Source organism: Rousettus aegyptiacus, unplaced genomic scaffold, assembly GCF_014176215.1.
Source record: "Rousettus aegyptiacus isolate mRouAeg1 unplaced genomic scaffold, mRouAeg1.p scaffold_m13_p_13, whole genome shotgun sequence".
In the NCBI taxonomy this organism is placed as follows: Eukaryota; Metazoa; Chordata; class Mammalia; order Chiroptera; family Pteropodidae; genus Rousettus; species Rousettus aegyptiacus.
In genome coordinates this window covers 67,170,629-67,183,362 of record NW_023416288.1, presented here as the reverse complement: position 1 = coordinate 67,183,362, position 12,734 = coordinate 67,170,629, and the positions used below count along the sequence as shown (strand labels likewise).

Below are 12,734 nucleotides of genomic sequence, written 5' to 3'. Positions count from 1 at the left end.
TTCACGAGTCCTTAAGTCAGACTTCTAACCATTTTTGTAGCATGAACCTTCTGGCAGTCTGGTAAAGTTTATGGAACACTTCTCAGGATAATGTTTTTAAATGCGTAGAATTAAGTTTGTAGAATTGCAAAGAAAAGCAATTTTTACAAAATACAGTTATTTTTAGAAACAAATGTGTACTATAGACATTCTTTAATAACTCATTAACAAGATGTAATGAGGGATCTAAAGTGTTATAGTTTTGGTGTACTTGATGAACATAAACAGTATCTCAAGAGAGCTGCAATAAAATACATGACAAAAATATATGAAGTTCAGTTGGTGACAAAACCACAAATATTGTTAGTACTACTGTGGTTTGTTGTCTACATTCATAACGTAAGTAAATGCCAAATTTCAGTTAGAGATTAGTAAAAATAAAGGTGTAATGTTTTCCCATCTGAGTTCACAGATTCCCTGAATTCTAGCCAGATGACGAACCTCAGCTGTAAATGGCAACTCCTCAGTGTCTCTCTGAAGCCATCTCTTTTCCCCTCGTCGCACTCATCGTGGTCCTTCCTCACATCAGGCTAGGAATGCTGACAATGAGTCTTAACCCTTAATAGAGTATCAAGTAGTTAGGAGCAAGGCAGAACCCATGTACTTGGAGGGCACCCGCACAGCAGCTCACATGTCGTAGATGGTCGAAGGTTTGTAAGACAAGTGCACACAAATCTGACATTATTCCCTTGACTAAAAATATCGGGCACCTCCTAAACAGTTTGAAATTTGTTTCAAATAGCTGTCCTTCAAGACGCCGAACCTTACCTCACTAGCTTAACCACTTTTAAACAAAAACCTAGATTTATGTACAAAAGGACACTCCTCCCAATAATCTTATAGAAATAAGAATCTCCATCCTAGAGATCAGTTTGGTGACAAAAAGTCATTTTTCAAACTGTGAAGTGTTAATTAGTAAGGACTATGTCTTTAGTGTGTTTTATGAGACAGCAAATGAAAACAGGCCTTTCAATAAATATTTTTAAATGATTAATATAAAGGTAATTAAATAAGCTAAACTAAAAATGTGCTAAGAAACAGATGATCAATGACTTAGTCACAGTCTTGCATATTTTATCTGTTTAATGCTTTATGCTCTTCAAGAGCTTATTCTATCCATTTTTATGACTATGAGAGAGAAAAGCTTTAAATATACCAAGTGAGACCAGCACCCGTTAGGACTGTGCTAACGAAGGTACATGTGATTCAAGATCTCACCCCTGAAACCAAAGAACAAAGTCTTTAAAAATAGAAAATTAATGATAAAAAGATCTCTTGAGTAAATCTGATAGAAGCAGAAGAAATTCATTTAATTGACTTAAAGCAACATTTAAAAAACATAAAACTTCATGATTCTTTCACGGTCATAGAGGAAGTCAGGGAAATGGGATTATTTATCCCTGAAAACTTTTAAAAATAGAACAGTGATCAAAGTAATAAAGAAAAACTTTAAAATTAGGAAGAACTTTCTGAAACAAAAAACAATACACAGATGATATCATTTGCCTAATGAGGTAAGTAACTAACTATACTTGTTCAAAGAAATGTTACTTAACCTTAAGGCAACAAGATAATTAAAGTAAAATAAATGAAACTAAGCAACTTCCTAAAGAAAGACATTTAAAGTTAAAGAGCATATCCCTTATTAATGAAGGAGTAATCTTATCAAATGCAATCTGTGACCAAGTGGGTTTTCCCATCCTCTAAGCACTAACTTGACATTTTCTCTGGAGGAAAATATGGCTTTGCTGACTCTGAATTCAGTAAAAGAACCCAGAGTTTCCGATAGGTAATCTGGTAGTTATAAACATGCCCAGATATGTCTAATCTCTTCCTCAATCATGGTGTCAGTCCAGGCATAAAAAGACTGTGGCACAGCATTTCACACCTCGCAAGCTGGTAACCCTAAATTCAGCACCCCATCTCTGGGTTTAGGGAATTAGAAAATGCTACACTGAGGTAAACCACATGTGCTTTTTCCCTTTATGGCCACCGGTCTTGGATTAAAATTCCAAATCACTGGCCAAACTGGAAATCTGCACTAGGTCTACTCATCCACAGCCCACAGTATAGACACGAGATCCATTTATAAAAATAAAGATGTAGAAGAGAAGATTACAAGTTAATAGAAGTCTAGCCCTGCTCTCTGCCACACATTTGCTATGTGGGATTGAAAAACTCAGTTTCTTCTAAAATTACATGAAGAGAAAGCAAATGCTCTAACAAGTGATTCCCTCAGCTACCTTCAAGCAACAAAACTCTGCAATCTACGGATTATCTAGTTTTCATCACAAAATGGATGTCATCAAGAATGCAGGCAACTCTACGGAACACAGACAGGCAACATAAAGCAAACTACCCTAAATAGAAATAGAAATCCCAGACAGGAAAACGCATTTTTCAGATTCTTACAGAATACCTCATTTAAAATGCCATCTTTAGAATTTAAGAAATGTGATGTGAAATAAGATGGCTAATATCAAAAATAACTACTACAATGTGATATGCAGAGCTCAGTGCAAATTTAAAACCTCACTTCTCACCACTGGTTACTGGATGTCACCTACGAACTGCCTTTTTACGCCCTCTTGCCACAGGTTTACTTAGCAATCATCGATTCATATGAAGAAAGACCTCTTCCATGGCATGCCCGCAAAGTTTAAAAGCTATTTTGACAGGTCAAACATCCCTTGGAATACAAAGAGTAAATCCTTCTATTCCAAAGAAAAATGATAAAGAAATTTTCACTGAAATATGTAAATGCAGATCTGTCCAGCCCCTCTGCCTCGAGCTTGCACACATGAGGCTAAGTAACACTCAGGTTAAGCATGTCAACTCTAAAAACTAAGGTCGTTACATAAAACAAAACGAAAATGCCTTACAGGGCTCTCAGATTTCACAAACCAACCTTTAAGTAATGACACTTAATTTGTAAATAAATATTAAGTGTTGAATGATGTCAGGGAAATGGAGTGGGTAGAAGGATTGACAGCTTACTGATGGCTGGCGGTGGGAAGCTGCAGCAGACACTCCTTAGGAAGAAGCTAATTTAGGAATAAGTTGACTGATGAAACCAAGTTCCTAGTTGTTCTGGGCCAGGAAGTTATATAGGTATTTTTTTACATGACTGTGTATACAAATTCAAAATCCTGGAACTGGATTTTTTTTTCTATTCTTTACATTTAGGAGGTGTCACAGCAAGGAAGGCAAGGTAAAGGAGAAGTATAAAGAAACAAATTTACTCCTGAGCCTTGCGCAACTGGAGGGAACCTCAGAGATCATCTTCCCCCTTTCAACAGGGCGGGAAACAGGTCCACAGCAATGATGTGAACAGAATGCCGCCAACATTCTATTCATAGAGCTACTAATCCAAAATGGGTAGTAGCTGGAATGAGGAGGGGGAAAAGTATGAAGCAAAGCACTGTCATCAATGATTTATGAATAAGAAAATACAATCCAAAGGAAATAAAATGGGATGCAGTTTCTACTTGCAATGTGAACATGTCTTTCATTCTGCTAGAACAGGAAATGAATGAGTTTGAGGTGGGGAAATATACATAAACTTGAAAATAAATGTAGCAAAACAAAGGGTCAACATTCTTCTTAGTGTATAAAGAGCATTTATAAATTGATACTTGAAAGATGAACATCCATATGGAAAAGTGGACAAAATACATGAACATCTATTTCACAAAGAAATATGAATGACCAATACAAATATGTTAAGCTTCACTAACAGTAACGTAGAAATAAGTGAACCTAATGGTTGGCATTTGTTTTATGATAATAGCAAGTATGAAGAAAAAAATTGGTACTCTCATATTGTTTTTGGTAGCATAAATGGTTACTATGTTTCATGAGGGCAATTTGGTAACCTGTATAAGGAGTTTAAACAATGCTCATCGCCCGATAATACCACTTACAGAAACTTATCAAAGATGAAACAATTTAAGAATATGTATGATCACTTCACCATGATTTAGCAATTAAAAATTGAGAAAGCTTAAGTGTCTGAAAATAAAGAAAAAAATAAAATTTTGATATAGGTACATGATGGTCTATCATGAGCTACTTAAATCCATGCTTACAAAAATTGTTTGCTGTTAAAGAATCCTCATGATGTAATATTAGCTAAAAAAGATTTAAATGATTCCAGTTTCATATACAAAGAGAAAAACCAAACTGTTAAAGGAGTTATTTATAGATGTTGGAATGACAGGTGGTATTTGTTTTCTTCTTGAAATAATTAAGACGTTTTTATTGGATTTTATTTTATATTTTATTAAATTTATTGTGGTGACACTGGTTAATAAAATTATATAATTTCAAATGTACGAGTCTATAATATGTCATCTGAATATTGCATTCTGTTCACCACTCAAAGTTAAATCTTTTGTCACCACATACTTGATCCCCTCTATTATTACCTACTTCCGCTTCTCCTGTTCCTTCTGGTAACCACTAACCTGTTGTCTGTGTCTAGGAGTTTTTGTTTGTCTTGTCCATTTGCTGCTTTCAGTATGATATCCTGCATATGAGTGAAATCATATGGTTCTTAACTTTTTCTGTCTGACTTATTTTGCTTAGCATGATAATCTCAAGATCTATCCGTGTTGTCACAAATAGCAGTATTTCAACCTTTCTTATGGCTGAGTAATATTCCATTGTATATATGTACCACATCTTTATCCCACCATCTATTGAAGGGCACTTTGTTGGTTTCCATGTCTTGGCCACTGTGAATAATGCTGCAATGAACACATAGGCATGCATATCTCTTTACAGATAAACATGTTCAAATATTTTGGGTAGATATCCAGAAAGGGGATTGAGAAAAGAGGGAAAAGGAAATAATTAAGACTTTTTAGAACAGTTTTAGGATAACAGAAACTTTTCTTTTTTAAAATATTTTAAAAGTGTCTAACATAATTATATTACTTCTATTAAAAAGTGTTATTAAAGTAATATCAAAGTAGAAAACTTCTGAATCTCAAATTTTAAAATTCCTTTTAAATGAAAGTATATAATAAAAGGGTCAAAGTTAGAGTTCAATATTTCCATACGAAAATGAGTAATTTTTCCTTTTACATGAAATTTGAAAATAAACACGAAAAACTTTTTATTTAATTTGGTGAATCTTCATTTGTCTCATTAACAGTTAGAAAATCTGAATAGCAAATGGTGATGGTGGAGACAAGAGATTTCAATACTTCTTTGGTAACTTTTTAAAGATTAAATATCCGTTACTCTCATCCATTCTTTGGAACCAGAAGAGAATGTAAACAAATTGAAATAATAGAACTACATATCCTTTCTGAAAATTTGTGAACAAAGCCAACCCCCAAAAAGGTGAACAAAAGCTCCAACATCCATTTTTTTTTTTAACACAAACACAGAATTTGCAAGATTCCATTATGCTGAAAGCAGCTAGTTACAGTATCTATACTGTCTTTTGGAAAACTCGAAGAGAAAGGTCAGTTAGTTTTCCACGTATCTATTATAAATCATACTGTCACTGATTATATTTGGATGAAGTCCACCTGAATGTTTTGAATTTTTTCAACCAGATCAATTAAACCTATTAAATGACAGAATCACCACTGACAGAGTAATAGTTGAAAACAGCTTTATATAGCAAATAAAACATCCCTAAAAAAATAAACTTCAAAAGATGTAAAAAGACAAAAAAAAAATGATCAGAGATTAATAGAATACAAGTTTAGAAGGAATATAAAAGCCCAATCAAGTTTCTGAAATATTTGCCATCTTCAAGGAAATACAAAACCGTGAAACTAAGTCACAGTCAAAAGTAATTGTATAGCAATATTGAAGTGATGCTTTAGAAAAATAGAATTATAGGAAAATAAAAGTAAAGAACAAAACATATCATTTCTACATAGAGCAGTAAGTGCTGAATACTCAAACATTTAGTCAACAAATATTCGTTGAATGCATTTGAGCGTCACGCCCTGGGGATACAAAGCAGCCAGGACAGAAAGGCTTCCTTCATGGAACATAAACACTAGAAGTTTTAAGATCTAAATCAACACATTTCTCAGATTATGATGTGGATCAAAATCAACCAGGTGCAAGTTCAAAATTCAGATGCTCCATCTTCAGGAATTCTGACTCTATAGGTCTTCCAGGAAACCCAAGAGTCTGTTTTCAACAAGCTTTTGTGGAAAGAGTGAGATTTTAGCTCTGCTCTTAATTATGTTGCAGCTTTGGGCACAAGTCACTTCATCTCTAAGACGGGAATAACTCTGTTGAAAAGGTTTATTCTAAAAAATAAAAATATTTTTTTTGAAGTGCTTCACATAGTACCTGGCACATTATATTCAAAATGGCAACTATGACACAACCAGAAGAGTCCAAAAGTTTGGATTTACATATAACTTAGATGTTAACCAAGTATATAACACTGTCCAAGTCACTTAACCTCCGTGAGCTTTAGTTTTTATTTATGTAATTTGTGGGTCACAATATTTGCACTCTTTATTCACAGAGAGATATTGGAAGAAAAAAATTAGATATTTTGGTAAGCTATAAAAATACTACATACAGGCAATAATAGCAGAGACTAGCAGAACTGTTAGTCATAGCAAAGTACACAAACATAGCAAAAAAAAGGAAAAGGTTCTTGTGGGAAAAAACTGAAAAGCCATTTTTTTAACCTTATTTTTCCAACAAAATGTACTTACTCAATCAAGAGTTTGATTATCAACTCTGTGCCACCTGGGAAATAACTCTCCAAACGTTAATCAGAAAATAACATTAGCAGACTGTAGTCTCCATAAACCCATCGCTAATATCAAAAATCTTGACAGCACTTGGAGGGGTGTGCAGACAAGCTGGATACAGTCTCACAAGTCAACAGTGGCTGGAAATATTACCAATAGAACAGAAAACCCCTGGTCACCTAGTCCGACCACCCCTTGAATACTTCTCTCTCTCTCTGTAACAACCCTAGCAAGTAATCATCTAATTCCATTGGTTAGCAATCTACCAGTTGTAAGAAAGTCATCTGGAGAGGTTTTAAAAGTATAGATTCTGCAATTCTGTTTCGGGAAGTCCAGCAGAGCTCCGAGACATGTATGCGCAACATGCCACCCAAGTGACTGTGAAATGCAGCCAGAATCTGGCCTCCAGCGATGCTGCACTCACCAGTCCGTGGGGTATGTGGCCAGTGTGACCAAACTCCATTGGTATTAGGTTCATATCTTCCCCACTTCGGTTTCCATCTTAGTCCTAGTTTTATTCTTGGAACCACATACAACACAAGTCTAATCTATCTCCAGCCGGAATATCTTCAGTTCCTTCAAGTAACCTATAAATTATGTTTTAAACCTGATAACCCTGAATATGTCCATATATTTTTTATTAAATATCGTGCCCAGAAGAGAACACCAATCTCATATAAAATACAATGGAGATACTCTCTCCTTTATTAGAGTTAAAATATTTCCATTAACACAGCTTACGTGTGCCTTTTATTAAACTGTAGCCACATCGTATTATGATTACATCTTTTAAATAAACTTATTTTGGAAAAATTTTAGATTCACACAAAAGTTTCAAATATAGTACAAAGAGTTCCCACATCCCCCTCATCCAGCTCCCGTTTTCCTAATGTTAACATGTACAGAGCCATAATACATTTACCAAAAAGAAGCTGTTTTATTTTTAAAATGACATCTCTTTTTACACAAATTACTTTTCTTAGCCACATTTCCTTCATCCTGAACATAGACTTTTTGGCTTTCTTTTGTTTTATTACATAATGCAAGTGAAGGCTCTTAAATGTCATCTTTTAAGGCTCAGGGCAAAATTACATCTTGTAAGACTCTGGCTCAAAGACTAGGCTCTAGAGTCTTGCAAGATGAAATGTAACATCTTGTATTTAAGATTTTTGAAGTCCTATTTTTGCTGAGATATTCGGAGTCAACATTCAGTTAGACAACATCTACTACTGCCACTAGATTCATGCCTTACGCGTAACTGGGAAGCAAGACTTCCTTCTATACTTTCATCCAATTCAACAAGCTGACACTTGGGGGAATACAAACCTCCCTTGAATGCATTAAGTAACTTCTGATGCATGCCATCAATGAATTACAACCTCAACCAATTATACGTACATCCAGTTCCTTTAGTTTTCATGCAAAGATATTATTCCCTATCCCTAGGAAGTTCAGACACATTGCATCTCCACATTTTTGTTTTTTACTAGCTTAATATATGTTTGCGTGTTTTGCTTCTTCAGCTGAAAGGTTTAGAGTATCTGTGCAATGGAAGGAATCCATTCCCCCAATGACTCTGAGATGCTTAGGAAAAAAGGGAACTCTCTAAGCCTAACATCCACTGGAAACTCACTGAAGCAGCTAATGACCATGTATAAAAACCATTGCTCATAGGAAACCCATAGAGGATTCCTGATGAGTCACCAACTAAAATGAGAAGAAACAGCGAGGCAGTATTGGTAGTATTATTCCTAGAGGAGGAAAAGAGAATTCAATTTATCCTCTTGAAATTAGTTACTGGTCTTAATTATTATAAAGTTTAGGGAACAAATGGCACAAGATGGCAATTTGCTTTGAAATCCCAATTAAAAAGGATAATTCAGACATGTGGACCCAAAGATAGCTATACTCAGCTCTATCGATCACTGCCAAAAGATTTTTCTTAACTTTATTTCTCCTCGAATGGATGAGAACAACTTCCGACTCTGTTTATCTCTCAAAACCAAGCTGTGGAATTAGACTTTTTAGATTGCAAAATAAACTTGACAGTGCTTTCAGGAAGACTGCAAATTCACACCTTTTTAAAATCATACCAGTGAGTTTATTATGATGGGAAATCCATTTTTAAAACATCTTTAAGAAACTGTCAGAATACCAAAAACCAAAGCTCTTCCAACTTACCTCATAGTAACTCCGAACGGCATTGCAAAATGCTTCATCAGCTACAATTTGGGTCTCCCCATTGAGGAAGGCCTGGAAACGTTCTTTCAGTAACTGCAATTGCTGCTTGTTAAGCTATAAAAAAAAAAGAGGGAGAGAGAGAGATAAAAGTAGCTGAAAAACTAGCCAATGCATGAAATATGATGATTCTCAAGCTATATTTGCTATATATATATATATATATATATATATATATATATTAAATTTGACACCCAGAATTAACTTTATAGTAACAAAAAATAAAATAAAAAAAACTTCTACTATTTATCCTCATGCCTCAATTGTAACATGTTTGCAATTCACTTCCCCTATGTACTCTAAAGTCCTGATATTGCAATGAAATCCAAATTTCTATCTCAGAGGGAATTTCTGTGACTATGACCCTGGCCTCTTTTCAGAGACAGGATGAGAAATTGATGTGTGAAAAGTTGCCAGCTGTCCTGAACAGAGAGGGCAGAGAGAACAAGCATTCGCGGAGGCAAGGGGAAAGCCACCAGCCTTGGACGGGAGATAAGAGGGAGCAAGATCAATAAAAGAATGACGAGGAGGAGACAAAGAGACCAGAGGTCCAACAGGTGGGCAGTGATCACATTTAAGCTCACTGGGGGAAGAACTGTGAACCCAGGAGAGGGTCTAGCAACCATAATTATTACTGAGGGTGGGCTAAGACATAAACTACGACTCACCAACCATGTCCTCTAGTCATCGACTATGAGCAGAGTCAACTACTTAGTTTGTAGGGCCCAGTGCAAATGAGAATGAGGAGCCCCTTGTTAAAAATTTAAGAATTTCAGGACACTAAGAACAGGGCATTAAAGCAAGCTTGGGGCCCTTCTGAGCACAGAGCCCTGTGCAGCTGCAGGGGCATAAACTTCATCAGTGGAGGGCACATTAGGTTATGCAGAAGCATATTTTTTAATGCTTAACTGGAGAGAGAACAACAGTTTTGCAGATAAAACAACAAATCCCAAGATGCATAAGGAACAGCACAGGAGTAATCTTTCCATTTCATTCGATCCTCATCAGACTACAAGAACTCAGTCCAGTTCTGGATTCTACAGAGAGATGTGAAGCATTTGGAAATCTGCTGAGGATAAAATGATTAAAGGATTAGAAAGACTAAACAAACTGGTATGATTTGGCTTCAGAAAGAAGGCTGATGTGAAATAAGTTTAAATCTGTTCAAAAGGCTTATTAAAATGCCATTCAAACATGAGAGGTGAACGCTTTCCAAGATGGGTTTTATTTAGGAGTCTAACAAACAAGACAGTTTATAAAGATACTGTTGCTGGTAGTAACAGACTGATAAAGAAGTGTCCTATTGTACCCCGGTGTAAAAAAATATCTTGCTCTGAGAAGTGAAGAGAGAAAATCATTCCATTTCTTTATTAAGGTTATCTCCTTCCTTTTAGGGAAAGCTAACGCAAGTTGAAATGCAGAAACATCATCATTATATCACATTCTCCCTTTCTATAACATGAGGAAAATAAAAGCAGTACCTTTTGTGTATGTGTACTAGCAGGCAAATCAAGTCCATGACTTTAGCTCTCTAAGCAGGGTTGACAAAAGGGACCAGATGGAAATAGGACAGCAAATGCTGAGAGCAAGACAGCTAAGTGCACTTTAGCTGCCAAGACCTGGGACCGTCCAGGAAGGGCTCGACTTGCAAACCAAGTATCCAGACAAAATAATGGAAATGTATGTGGGAATACCAGTGAACTATAAGAGACATAAACTATCCTCTGTCCCAACTCCCTCATTTGATAAATAAAATATAATTCAAAAATTAGAAACTGTGGATTTCTTCATTCAATATTCTTTGATCAGACATTTTGTTATTTAAAAATTTCACTGAATCTTTGCAATTTCTAGTTTACCAGTGTGTAACTTTAGCTATTGTATCAGTGAGTAACTTTTTGGTAATTATGGCATGGAAAATTCATTCATACAAATCAAGGAAAGGAGATTTGAGTAAACCATCTTCTTTGAAACTCCAACAATGTCGGTATAATTCACTAAACATGCCAGAGTCATCTGAATAAATATCAGGCTTCGACTTTTTAATGAATAAAAATTATTACAGTTACATTTAAGACATAAAGTGACAACAAATATTGTACAAAGAATGGATACTTCATTAGTAGAGAGAAGAAGTCCACATTTCCACACAAAAGAGATAGGGAGAAAAAAAAATGAAATTTAAAATCTAGCAGTGGAGAGAGCTGTCAGAAAGCAGAGTTCTTTAAATATTGTTTGCATTTTCAAAATAATGCAAATAAAGATTGATGGAATAGACTCAAGAAATAGACACAATCAGAGGTGTGTCTATAAAATACCCTTGTCACACCTAAAATCAGTTGTAAAAGATTTATTCGATCAATGATTTTAGAATAACTTGGAAGCCGTGCAGAAAAAAATTAAATTGGACCATAATGCACATTATTACAACTGAAATGAAATAAAACCTTTAACATAAAAGATGAAGCTGTAATGTTACTAAATAAAAAAAAAAAAAGGGAGAATTCCTTTAAACACTGGTATGAGAAAGACCTTTCTAACCATGAATCAAAATCCACACATCATAAATTTAAATTCATAAACATAATTGCAAAGATAAGTTTAGCATAACAAAAAAAAATACCATCAGTGAAATCATTGGAAAGACTAACTAGAAAAAAAAATACTTATAATTCATATTCTAAGGAGCTAATTTTCCAAAAAAAAATGGATCCTAGAAATTGATAGGAATGTAACCAATAATCTAATAGAAATATGGACAAAATGGATACACTCAGAGAAATGACAGTTAAGCTATGAAAGCATGCTTAACTTCATCTATAACCCCAAAAATGCAAATTAAATCTACACGAGAGAAGGATTTGGGGAAGACAGTGAAGTAAGAAGCATCGGAAATGTGTCTCCTACCTAGACAACAATTGCATTGGCAATATATATGTGTCTGATGTAAATATTTTGGTTCTCTGAAGTCTACTAGAGTCTTGCAACTTAAAAGAGAAATCCTGAATGGAACTGCAGTTAATTTGAGCCAGTCTCCATTCTTAGCCCCCACCCCTCAGCCCTATCACAGGGAAAAACAAACAAAAAAAAAACCTACAACCTTAATTTTTATGGAGAAATAAGTAAGCAATACTACAAACAACGGTAATACTATTAGCTCTAGAAAAAAAGAAAGTATTCTCCTAGGTACTGATATGAAAAGATCTTCAGTCTAGGGGAAGGACACTAGTTATAGACCAGTATGTAAAATAAGCCACCACTCCCATTGAGAAGAGGCAAAACCAAAACTTGTATTTGAATTTGCTTCCATATGCATGCAGAAACTATGGAAGAAGAATGACTGTGGGAACCAGATACATGAAAAATAAAGGTGAAAAAGATTTTTCAACTTAAATCACTTTATTCATTTTCGGTTTTAACACAAAGGACTCATCTACTCAAATTTTAATTCAGATTTAAATAAGCTATAATACCAACTGTGGACATCTTTTAAACTCAGAGATTACAATGCATCACACAGTTTAAATCTTATTATCCTACAGGGAGACTGGACAACAAACCAATTGACTTTTCAATCCTTTTGGGTAGATTTGAACTTGACTGTATCTCTTTTTTAACATTTTAAGGTTGAGAATTTCCAAGAAACTTAAGCTTTTTTATTTTCAAGTCTTAATATGAATTGCTTTAATTAAAGCAGGTATCCATCAGAGATGCTGA

At 34.8% G+C, this 12,734-nt stretch overlaps 1 protein-coding gene across 20 annotated transcripts in view; it reads right to left on the bottom strand.

Annotated features, from left to right (window-relative positions):
• CADPS2 (calcium dependent secretion activator 2) overlaps positions 1–12,734 on the bottom strand; it is a 465,193-nt gene that overhangs the window by 341,101 nt on the left and 111,358 nt on the right. For all 20 annotated transcript variants that reach the window (XM_036230978.1, XM_016125157.2, XM_016125160.2 and 17 more), the window contains exon 2: positions 8,961–9,074. In XM_036230978.1, the coding sequence (XP_036086871.1) occupies positions 8,961–9,074 (114 nt within the window). The remainder of the gene's footprint in view (positions 1–8,960; positions 9,075–12,734) is intronic.